At 41.2% G+C, this 12,859-nt stretch overlaps 1 protein-coding gene and 1 pseudogene across 8 annotated transcripts in view; one reads left to right on the plus strand and one right to left on the minus strand.

Annotated features, from left to right (window-relative positions):
* CKAP5 (cytoskeleton associated protein 5) overlaps window positions 1-12,859 on the minus strand; it is a 111,104-nt gene that overhangs the window by 31,324 nt on the left and 66,921 nt on the right. For all 8 annotated transcript variants that reach the window (XM_035262552.3, XM_035262550.3, XM_078340966.1 and 5 more), the window contains exons 21-24: window positions 10,569-10,708; window positions 10,247-10,421; window positions 9,540-9,653; window positions 8,064-8,192 (exon numbers count right to left, since the gene is read on the minus strand). In XM_035262552.3, the coding sequence (XP_035118443.1) occupies window positions 8,064-8,192; window positions 9,540-9,653; window positions 10,247-10,421; window positions 10,569-10,708 (558 nt within the window). The remainder of the gene's footprint in view (window positions 1-8,063; window positions 8,193-9,539; window positions 9,654-10,246; window positions 10,422-10,568; window positions 10,709-12,859) is intronic.
* Window positions 4,133-5,010, plus strand: LOC100387164 (phosphoglycerate mutase 1-like; annotated as a pseudogene).

Consider the following 12,859-nt stretch of genomic DNA (forward strand, 5'->3'; position numbering starts at 1 on the left):
GAGGTCAGGAGTTCCAGACCAGCCTGACAAACATGGAGAAACCTTGTCTTTACTAGGGAGGCTGAGGCAGGAGAATCCCTTAAACCCAGATGGTGGAGATTGTGGTGAACCAAAATCCATTGCACTCCAGCCTGGGCCACAAGAGCGAAACTCGGTCTCAAAAAAAAAAAAAAAAAAGCCCAACATTTTCCTGAAATGCCTGTACCATTTTATACTGCCAGCAGCAATGCATGACTTTTTAGGTTTTAGCACTTCTGATGATTGTACAGTGATAGTTCATTGCAGTTTTAATTTGCATTTCTCTGGTTGCTAATTAACACTGTATTATCTTTCATTGGCCTGTCATCTGCATTTCCTCTCCAATGAAACATCTGTTCATGTCTTTTGCCCCATTTTCTTTTTTTTTAAATTAAGTAATTAATTAATTTTTTGCTCTAAGGGACCTGAGACAATTTTTTTTTTTTTTTTTTTTGAGATGGAGTTTCACTCTTGTTACCCAGGCTGGAGTGCAATGGCGCGATCCGGCTCACTGCAACCTCCGCTTCCTGGGTTCAGGCAATTCTCCTGCCTCAGCCTCCTGAGTAGCTGGGATTACAGGCATGCGCCACCGTGCCCAGCTAATTTTTTGTATTTTTAGTAGAGACAGGGTTTCACCATGTTGACCAGGATGGTATTGATCTCTTGACCTCATGATCCACCCGCCTCGGCCTGCCAAACTGCTGGGATTACAGGCTTGAACCACCGCGCCCAGTCCGACCATTTTCTTTTAAAAAAAAATTTTCCCCCTAAAACAGGCTTGGCTATGGATACCCATTTTCTGATTTTTTTTTTAAACTATTGAATTTTCAGAGTTTTCTGTATATTCTAGGTATTAGCCCTTTATTGGATACTGGCTTATAAATCTTTTCTGTTGTTCCGTAGCTTGTCTTATTATTTTCATGTGTTTTTTTTTTTTTTGCAGAGTAAAGTTTTTAATTTTCACATGGTCCAATTTATCACTTTTCCTTTTATGGGTTATGGTTTCGGTTTTAAGTCTAAGAATTCTTTGCCAGCCTTATATACTGGAGATGTTCTAGTTTGTGCTTAAAAGTTCTATAGTGTTATGTTTTACATTTAAGTCCATAATTTGTTTTGAGACAGTGAAGTTTAGGTTGAGGTTCATTTTTTTGTTTATAGATGTCCAATTGCTCCAGTATCATTTGTTGAAAAGACTATACTTTCTCTGCGGAAGTACTTTTGTAGTTTTGTAAAAAATTAGTTGATCATATTAGTGTGGGTCTATTTCTGGGTTCTCTCTTTTGTTCCACTGATCTATGTGTCTATCTCTACCCCCATCCTCCTACTACCACAATCACAGTGTCTTGATTACATTAGCAATATAGCAAGCTAATTGTAAAGTGATTCCTCCTATTTTTTTTTTCCCTTCTTTGGCAAAATTGTTTTAGCTACTCTAGGGCCTATGCCTTTCCATATGAATTTTAGCATAAACATATCTTTGTCTATTAAAAAAAACCTTGCTGTAATTTTGAAAGGAACTGCATTAAACCTATAGATTAATTTGCCGAGAACTGACATCTCTACTTTGTTGAATCATCCAATCCACAAACACAGTATGTCTCTTCATTTATTTAGGTCCTGTTTGAATTCTTTTGTCAGCAGTCTATAATTTTCAGCATACATATTCTGAATTTTCAGCATACATATGGATTTCATTTTCTTTGGACTAACAGTATCGTGTTTTTAACTTTTTTTCATATTTATTATAGTATAAAGAAATATGATTGATTTTTGTGTGTTGGTTTTGTATCTTGCTGAACTCACTGATTACTTCTAGGAGTTCTACTAGTTCTAGGAGTTCATAGATTTCATGGGATGTTCTACATAGTCATGTTATCTGCAACTAGGAGCAGTTTTCTTTATTCTTTTTCTATTTTATTTCTTTTTCTTGCCTTATCACACTGACTAGAACTGCTAGTACTATGTTGACTAACAGCAGTGAATGTCAACATCCTTGCCTTTTTCCAGATCTGATGGGGAAAGCATTCAGTCTTTCACCCTTAAGTTTCTTTCTTTTCTTTTTTTCCGAGACAAGTCTGGCTTTGTCACTCAGGCTGGAGTGCAGTGTCACAATCTCGGCTAACTGCAACCTCCACCTCCCAGTTCAAGCGATTCTCCTGCCTCAGCCTCCCAAGTAGCTGGAATTACAGGAACCTCTACTGTGCCCAAGTAATTTTTGTATTTTTAGTAGAGAAGGGGTTTCACCATTTGGGCCAGGATGGTCTTGATCTCTTGACCTTGTGATCCGCCTGCCTCCACCTCCCAAGGTGCTACCACGCCCAGACCTCACCATTAAGTTTCATATTATCTGTAGAGGTTGTTATGCATATGCTGTTTATTGAGGTAATTCTCTTTCATTACTAACTTACTGAGAGTTTTTAATCATAAATCCGTTAGATATGTCAAATGCCTTTTTTTGCATCAATTGATATAATCATATGAATTTTGTTATTCTGTTGTTACGATTACACTGATGAATTTTTGAATGCTCTATTTATTTTTATTCTTTTTTGAGACAGAGTTTCACTCTTGTTGCCCAGGCTGGAGTTCAATGGTGCGATCTTGGCTCACTGCAATGTCCACCTCCTGGGTTCAAGTGATTCTCCTACGTCAGCCTCCCAAGTAACTGGGATTACAGATACCCGCCACCATGTCTGGCTAATTTTTGTATTTTTAGTAGAGATGGGGTTTCACCACTTTGGCGAGGGTGGTCTCAAACTCCTGACCTCAGGTGGTCCACCTGCCTTGGCTTCCCAAAGTGGTGAGATCACAGGCATGAGCCACTGGCAGCCTGGCCTTTTTTGAGACAGATTCTTGCTCTGTTACCCAGGCTGGAGTGCAGCAGCTCACTGCAACCTCTGCCTCTGGGTTCAAGCAATTCTCCTGCCTCAGCCTCCCGAGTAGCTGAGCCGGGCCCATATCATTACGACCAGCTATTTTTTTTTTTTTTGAGACGGAGTCTTGCTCTGTCACCAGGCTGGAGTGCAGTGGTGCAATCTTGGCTCACTGCAACCTCCACCTCCTGGGTTCAAGCGATTCTTCTGCCTCAGCCTCCCGAGTAGCTGGGACCACAGGAACGTGCCACCATGCCCGGCTAATTTTTTTGTATTTTTAGTAGAGACGGGGTTTCACCGTTTTGGCCAGGATGGTCTCAATCTCTTGACCTCGTGATCCACCGGCCTCTGCCTCCCAAAGTGCTGGGATTACAGGTGTGAGCCACCGGGCCCGGCTGCTACGCCAGCTATTTTTTTTGTATTTTTAGTAGAGAGTTTCACCATGTTGAGCAGGCTGGTCTTGAACTCCTGACCTCAAATGATCTGCTTGTCTCAGCCTCCCAAAGTGCTGCAATTACAGGCATGAGCCACCATACCCAGCCTCTATTTTTATGTTTTGAGGAAAACTTCTGATTTTAATAAGAGCTGTTTAGGACAAACCCATAGCTAATATATTGAACGGGCAAAAGCTGGAAGCATTCCCTTTGAAAACTAGCATAAGACAAGGATGCCCTCTCTCACCACTCCTATTCAACATAGTATTGGAAGTTCTGGCCAGGGCAATCAGGCAAGAGAAAGAAATAAAGGGTATTGAAAAGTGAAGAGAGGAAGTCAACTTATCTATGTTTGCAGATGACGTGATTGTATATTTAGAAAACCCCATCTTCTCAGCCCAAAATCCCCTTAAGCTGACGAACATCTTCAGCAAAATCTCAGAATACAAAATTAATGTGCAAAAATCACAAGCATTCATATACACCAATAATAGACAAACAGCCAAATCATGAGCAAACTCCCATTCACAATTGCTACAAAGAGAATAAAATACCTAGGAATACAACCTACAAGGGGATGTGAAGGGCCTCTTCAAGAAGAACTACAAACTACTGCTCAAAGAAGTAAGAGAGGACACAAACAAATTGAAAAACATATTCCGGTCCCAAGTGAGCGGAAAGATTTGGACAAGAACCTACGCGGGAGCCGGGCTGCGCGGTACCAGCGCGCAGGCGCGGCTGAGGGGGGCGGGCTGCCACTCGGGAATCTGCAAACCCCAGTCGGTACCGCATCCCCATCCCGCCGCCATGGCCGCCTATAAACTGGTGCTGATATGGCACGAGAGCGCGTGGAACTTGGAGAACCGCTTCAGTGGCTGGTATGACGCCGATCTGAGCCCGGCGGGCCACGAGGAGGCAAAGCGTGGCAGGCAAGCGCTGCGAGATGCTGGCTATGAGTTTGACATCTGCTTCACCTCAGTGCAGAAGAGAGCGATCCAGACCCTCTGGACAGTCCTAGATGCCACTGATCAGATGTGGCTGCTATTAGTGAGGACTTGGCGCCTCAATGAGCAGCACTATGGGGTCTAACTGGTCTCAATAAAGCAGAAACTGCTGCAAAGTATGGTGAGGCCCAGGTGAAGATATGGAGGCGCTCCTATGATGTCCCACCACCTCCGATGGAGCCCAACCATCCTTTCTACAGCAATATCAGTAAGGATCGCAGGTATGCAGATCTCACAGAAGATCAGTTACCCTCCTGTGAGAGTCTGAAGGACACGATTGCTAGAGCTCTGCCCTTCTGGAATGAAGAAATAGTTCCCCAGATCAAGGAGGGGAAACGGGTACTGATTGCAGCCCATGGCAACAGCCTCCAGAGCATTGTCAAGCATCTGGAGGGTCTCTCTGAAGAGGCTATCATGGAGCTGAACTTGCCAACTGGTATTCCCATTGTCTATGAATTGGACAAGAATTTGAAACCCATCAAGCCCATGCAGTTCCTGGGGGATGAAGAGACCATGCATAAAGCCATGGAAGCTGTGGCTGCCCAGGGGAAGACCAAGAAGTGAAGGCTGGCAGGCAGGCTGCTATCCCCAGGAGCATCCTCCCTGCCTGTTGCATCCCTCTACCCCTCCCTCCTGCACATGTCACACTGACCACATCTGTAGACATCTTGAGTCGTAGCTGCAGATGGGGACTGGTGGCTCCCATTTTCATTTTAGCCATTTTGTCTCCTGTACCCACTTCCTTCATACATTCTAGTCAGAATTGCACTTCTAGGGCACAGGTTCTCAGTCCAAGCTGTAGAAATGCTCCCCTTATCCAAGAGAGTTGAAAGGTAGTGACGGGTTTTTGCAAGTGCTTTGTTTACTAAGGACTTGAAGGGAGGAACATGCTAAGCCGTGACCAATGAAGAGAAGCAAGAGAGCCTGTCTGCCCCCAGGAGCCAGTCCTCTGCTTGTCTGCAGTCAGGCCACTGCCTGGGGGCTCTAGTCATTCCAGTGGCAGATGAATATAACCTACATGGTGATGTGACAACTGTTTCCTCCCTGACTCCAGAGAAGCTGGCTCTAGAAGGTTAGGATGAATCCTGAATTTAGTTTAGGTGTTACATTTACTTCTTGTTTCTTTCTTTTTTTTTTAAGACGGGGTTTCACCATGTTGGTCAGGCTGGTCTTGAACGTCCAACCTCAGGTGATCCGCCCACCTTGGCCTCCAAAGTGCTTGGATTACAGGCGTGAGCCACCATGCCTGGCCCGGTGTTACATTTACTTATATATAAAAAAGAAAGTATAGTATATATAAATAGTACAAAACAATAACCCTTTTGGGGTTGCTTGTGGCGGTTGAAATAGTACCGCATATGGTCATCAGAAAATAAACCATTCCTCATACCAATATGGGATCAGCTCCTTGACCTCTGAGGGGCAGGAGTGCTTCCTGCTGTATGTTTCCAAATCCCTCCCCACCTTGTTTTGTGGCAGTGAAATGCCTCTTGGTCCTGTCCAAGTGTCTCACTGATTTCTGCATCATGTTCTAGTTGCCTGGCTCTGCCACATGGGTCCAGTGTTCCTTTGAGCATAACTGTACTAAATCCTTTTTCCAGATCAGTATAATAAAGAAGTAATGTGCAATTAAAAAAAAAAAAAAACATATTCCACACTCATGCAATAGGAAGAATGAATATCCTGAAAATGGCCATAATGCTCCAAGTAATTTAGAGATTCAGTGCTATTCCCATCAAGCTTCCATTGACTTTCCTCACAGAATTACAAAAAAACCACTTTAAATTTCATATGGAACCAAAAAAGAAGGCGTATATCTAAGATGATCCTAAGCAAAAAGAACAAAGCTGGAGGTATCATGCTACCTGTCTTCAAACTACGAGGCTACAGTAAACAAAACAGCATGGTACTGGTATACCAAAATAGATATATAGACCAATGGAACAGAACAGAGGCCTCAGAAATAACACCCTACATCTATAACCATCTCATCTTTGACCAACCTGACAAAAACAAGCAATGGCGAAAGGATTCCCTATTTAAGAAATTGTGTTGGGAAAACTGGCTAGCTATATGCAAAAAACTGAAACTGGACCCCTTCCTTACACCTTATAAAAATATTAACTCAAGATGGAGTAAAGTTTTAAACGTAAGACCTAAAACCATAAAAATCCTAAAAGAAAACCTAGGCAATACCATTCAGGACATAGGCATGGGTAAAGACTTCATGACTAAAGCACTAAAAGCAATGGCAACAAAAGCCAAAATTGACAAATGGGATCTAATTAAACTGAAGAGCTTCTGCAAAGCAAAAGAAACTATCATCAGAGTGAACAGGCAACCTACAGAATGGGAGAAAATGTTTGCAATCTATCCATCTGACAAAGGGCTAATATCCAGAATCTACAAGGAACTTAAATTTACAAGAAACAAACAACCCCATCAAAAAGCGGGCAAAGGATACGAACAGACACTTTTCAAAGGAAGACATTTATGCGGTCGACAAACATATGAATAAAAGCTCATCATCATCAGTGGTCATTAGAGAAATGCAAATCAAAACCACAATGAGATACCATCTCATGCCAGCTAGAATGGTGATCATTAAAAAGTCAGGAAACAACAGATGCTGGTGAGGATGTGGAGAAATAGGAATGCTTTTACACTGTTGGGAGTGTAAATTAGTGCAACCATTGTGGAAGACAGTGTGGCAATTCCTCAAAGATCTAGAACTAGAAATATCATTTGACCCGGCAATCTCATTACTGGGTATATACCCAAAGGATTATACATCATTCTACTATAAAAACATATGCACATGTATGTTTATTGCAGCACTATTCACAATAGCAAAGACTTGGAACCAACCCAAATGCCCATCAATATTAGAATGGATAAAGAAAATGTGGAACATATACTCCATGGAATACTATGCAGCCATAAAAAATGAATTCATGTCCTTTGCAGGGACATGGATGAAGCTAGAAACCATCATTCTCAGCAAACTAACACAGGAACAGAAAAGCAAACACTGCATGTTCTCACTCATAAGTGGGAGCTGAACAATGAGAACACACGGGCACAGGGAGGGGAAACATCACACACCAGGGCCTGTTGGGGAGTAGGGGGATAGGGAAGGAATAGCATTAGGAGAAATACCTAATGTAGATGATGGGTTGATGGATGCAGCAAACCACCATGGTACATGTATACCTATGTAACAAACCTGCACATTCTGCACATGTATTTCAGAACTTAAAGTATAATCTTTAAAAACAAAAACAACACACAAAAAAAGCTCTGATTTTACCATTTAAATGTTTAAGAAAAGAGGAAAATCCCACAAAAAGCCTAGTGCTTTAAAAAGTGTTATTAATAAAGAAGCATGTGAAAGAAAAAAATGAAAGCACATGAATACAAAAGCCCCAGGAATGTGGTTTCATTTTATTAACTATTTTATTTATTTATTTTTTGTCTTTTTTTTTTTTTTTCCTTTTTGTGGAGAATGGGGTCTCGCTATATTGCCCAGGCAGGTCTCGAACTCCTGGGCTCAAGCTATCCTCCCGCCTCTGCCTCTCTAAGAGCTGGGATTACAGGCATGAGCCACAGCGCCCAGCTTAACTATTTTAAAATGAAACTCATTCTAACCATAAATGTGTATTTATCAGACAGGCTCAAGTCCCTGTGGAAGTAAATGACATGAGTAATGCACATGATTAACTTATGATACTAACCTCTTGCCTCAAGAAAGGATTTTCCTTTTTCAGCTCTTCAGAAAGATCTTCTCCTTCCAGCCATTCCTTCATGCCAGTCTGTTCTGCCCAAGCATTCACAGTCGCTAGGGCAGCAGCTCGAACATTGTTCTAAATGGAGAAGATAATCAGCAAAAATAACATCAACTACAGTTTGGAGCTAGGGGGTGATCACTGTTGCTTTATGAACATGAACAATGGAGGGTTCTCTAAGGTACACATGAACATACTTGAAACCATCTTCTCTGAAACAGAAACCAGTTTTACAATTGTACTAAAACTCCAAGGTAAAGTAGAAATATAAAACTCCAAATTGTAAAACTTGTGTACTCAGTTAATCAGGCAAAACAGTGAATGATCTGGGCATAAAGTATCATGTAAGAAGAATAAACTCTTAGATTTGTTTCTTGAATCTTTGGGGGCATTTATGTCCATGTTTGTCTGGTAAAGAAGGAAATTCTAAATGTTAAATACCTCGTAATGGTTAAGAGTGAAACTGCTAATTGAAAATTAGTTATGTTTTCATATTAATTTATGTTAATATTAAAATAGCACAGTTACTCAAATTAAATAAATTACACAATAGTATAGAGATATTTATAAATTTTAGTCTAGGTCTAAACATTGCAACCTTCAATGACATTTCAGTGACTTCTAGGACTATGAAACTACAAATATCTTGCTGAACTACTAGAAGATCCCACTCTAATAGTTCAGGGAAATAAAAGTAGAAAATAACTTCACGAGGCCGGGCGTGGTGGCTCAAGCCTGTAATCCCAGCACTTTGGGAGGCCGAGGCGGGTGGATCACGAGGTCAAGAGATCGAGACCATTCTGGTCAACATGGTGAAACCCCGTCTCTACTAAAAATACAAAAAATTAGCTGGGCATGGTGGCGCATGCCTGTAATCCCAGCTACTTGGGAGGCTGAGGCAGGAGAATTGCCTGAACCCAGGAGGCAGAGGTTGCCGTGAGCCGAGATCGCGCCATTGCACTCCAGCCTGGGTAACAAGAGCAAAACTCCGTCTCAAAAAAAAAAAAGAAAAAGAAAATAACTTCACGAACCCCAAATTCACAAAATTACTCATGATAGCAAAATGTTACACAGTTATGTTATAATCATAATAGCAACCATTTACTGTGTGCATACTATAGGAGACAGGCACAATAAAATGTACCTTACATACAGACTAATTTACTTCTGTAAGAAATATCACAGTTAAAGAAACTGACTCTCAATGAAGATAGCTTATCTAAAGGTCACAAAACTAGTAAGTGGTATCTGGTCACCTTAACAGGGCCTGGAAGATAAAACTGTTTACTGTTTTTATTCTAATATTCTCATCTTTATAAAGTTTATAAGGTCTTTTCATGTACTCTAAAAAGAGAATTATCTTTAACCCAAGAATGTGGCTGGCCTATTCCAGAATGGAGCTGTGGTAAAAAGAGTTAGGTTTACCTTGCTGTCTCCAAGTACTGTGATGACAGGAATGCCTAAATTTTTCACATGTTGCTTAATGTTTGGGCCCATGGCTACTGCCAGTTGTTGCAGGATATTTAACGTTTGTTGTACCTGAGTGAAAAGAGCCAATACTTTATGTTGAAACCGTAAGTAAGTTGTGTGCCAACTTTCTTAAGTTTGCTTCTATACTGTCAATACAGTAGGAGATTTCTGGCCTACCCAAGAGACAGAGACATTAGCTTGTCATGCTACTCTCCTTAGTTTATTCTAATTAATTTTTAGGCAGTGGCCTCTCCTTTTATCATCAGTTTGTAAAATTGGATTATCAGAATTTTAGACCAGAGATTATACAACTTTACAATTTTAAAGTAAGGTAAAACCTATATCGGAAGCTCCGATATAAAAATCCACACTTAAAAATCAGATATTATTATGTTAATGTATATTATAAGCAGTTTTATACAAATATATTCAATATTGGATTTCCCCATAAAGCAAATTCTGAGATTCATAAAAATTTGATGAATAAATCTGCCAACTACCAAGTTATCTTGAGATACACTTAATGAATTAAAGGCAGCTATTTCTAGTTCAAAGTAAATAAAGTAGCCATTTATTTTTTGCTAGTGAAGGCTATACTGTAAAGGAAACTCCTGCAGCAGCGGGGAAGGGAGATAAAAAGAACAGCCATATGCTCCACATACCAAGATTTTATTTGAATCATTGAGTCGACCCTTCAAGGCAGTTGGAAGTTCACCTATATTCGGTTGGATAAATTTTGCTTCATTGATAATACCTGCCACTTCATCTAGGCCTTCTTTCCTGATCTTCCAATTCTTATCACCAATCTTAGCTACCAACTCTGAAGTGATTTTATCACTGAAAAACAGAAAACAACCTTTAATTCCAGACTCCAAAAGAAAAAAATGATGATATCACATGAGTTCCCCTCACTGAATTCAAAACAACACCATTCAGGATTCAATACAATGAATGAAATAAACCACTTCACAGACTGGAAACTACCTGATCTCTGTCCTTGGCAAAAGATCAACAACATCACTGCTCCCGTCATCTGGTTCATCTCCATCTTCTCCTTCATCTGTACCACTTGTGCTGTGCTTGGAAATCCCTCTGGTTGGAGCAGGTGGGCTTTGTCCCTGCATCTATACACACATGAATGAGTAAGGCTAATGAAATTTATATAGAATATGGGAAAAAACAAATTAGAGAGGGTGCCTGTGTCAAGCTCTCATTCCTTTATAATACCTATTTACACAGTAGGTAATTTGATTACTACCTACATTACAATTTTGAGACTATATGTCAAAAGGTAATTTTATACAAAACCTACTAGAAGGTGGGGTGTGGTAGCTGATATTTATAATCCCAACACTTTGGGAGGCCAAGGTGGGCAGATCACTTGAGGTCAGGAGTTTGAGATGAGCCTGGCCGACATGGTGAAACCCCATCTCTACTAAAAATACAAAAATTAGCAGGGTGTGGTGGCACACACCTGTGGTCCTAGTTACTCAAGAGGCTGACACAGGAGAATTGCTTGAATCCAGGAGGCAGAGATTGCAGTGAGCTGAGATCGTGCCACTGCACTCCAGCCTGGGTGACAGAGCAAGATTCTGTCTCAAAAACAAAACCAAACCAAACCCAAAAACAATTCCCCTAAAACCCATTAGAATTATGAAGCTGTCTTTTGACTCATATACTCAAGACAGTGCAGAGCAAGTCTGTCAACACTCAGCAATTTCATTTAGAAATATTATTTAAGCAGAGTAAGGTTTTAAAATTTATGTTTTTAATTTAAAATTTTTCAAAAATGTTATATTTGGCCAGGAACAGTGGCTCATGCCTATAATCCCAGCACTTTAAGAGGCTGAAGTGAGAGGACTGCTTGAGCCCAGGAGCTTAAGACCATACTGAGAAACAAAGGGGGACCCTGTCTGTACAAAAAATTTTAAAAATTAGCCGGGCATGATGGCATGTGCCTGTGGTTCCAGCTATTTGGGAGCTAAGGCCAGAGGATCGCTTGATCCTGGGAGGTAGAGGCTGCTGCATGGCATAATTGTGCCACTGCACTCCAGCTTGGGTGACAGAGTAAGACCCTGTCTCGAAAAATAGAGTGAACAAAATGTTATATTTAATGTACTTTTTGAACAGGTAATACATTTACAATGTTTGACATTGCATGAAAGAACATAAAGAGAAAAATCTCCCATTCTGTACCATAACCACCTAATTCTCTTCCTCATAAATAAAATAATCGGCTGGGTGTGGTGGCTAACGCCTATAATCCCAGCACTTTGGGAGGCTGAGACAAGCAGATGACCAGATGTCAGGAGTTTGAGACCACCCTGGCCAACATGGTGAAAACTCGTCTCCACTAAAAATACAAAAATTAGCCTGGCATGGTAGCGGGAGCCTATAATCCTAACTTCCCAGGTAAGGAGGCTGAGGCAAGGGAATTTCTTGAACCTGGGTGGTGGGTTTCAGTGAGCCAAGGAAGCACCATTGCACTCTAGCCTGGGCAATAACAGAGAAACTGCATCTCAAAAATAAAATAAATCTTTTTTTTTTCTTTTTTTGAGACAGAGTGTCACTCTGTTGCCCTGGCTGGAGTGCAGTGGCATGATCATGGCTCACTGCAACCTCTGCCTCCCGAGTTCAAGTGATTCGTATGCCTTAGCCTCTCAAGTAGCTGAGATTACAGGCATGTGCCACCACGCTTGGCTGATTTTTGTATTTTTAGTAGAGACGTGGCTTTGCCATATTGGCCAGGCTGGTCTCAAACTTCTGACCTCCAGTGATCTGCCAGCCTTGGCCTCCCAAAGTGCTGGGATTACGGGCATTAGCCACCAAGCCCGGCCAAAATAATCAATTTCTTATGAACTCTTCCAGACTTTATTGTACATAAAAGTAAACACATACATATTCTTCATTCCAGAAAGATGGAGTTTCAGTACATTGCCCAGGCTGGAATGCAGTGATTATTCACAGGTGTGATTCCACTATTGATCTGCATGAGAGTTTTGACCTGCTCTGTTTTCTTTTTTTTTTCTTTTGAGACAAGGTCTCTCTCTGTGACCTATGCTGGAATACAGTGGTATAAACCTGGCTGGCTGCAGCCTCAACTTTCTGGGCTCAGGTGATCCTCTGACCTTGGCCTCCTGTGTAGCTGGGACCACAGGCATGTGTCACTATGCCTGGCGAATTTTTAGATATTTTTGTAGAGACGAGGTCTCACTTTGTTGCCCAAGCTGGTCTTGAACTCCTAGGCTCAAAGGATCCTCCTGACTTGGCCTCCC

This window comes from Callithrix jacchus, chromosome 10, assembly GCF_049354715.1.
Source record: "Callithrix jacchus isolate 240 chromosome 10, calJac240_pri, whole genome shotgun sequence".
Taxonomy (NCBI): domain Eukaryota; kingdom Metazoa; phylum Chordata; class Mammalia; order Primates; family Cebidae; genus Callithrix; species Callithrix jacchus.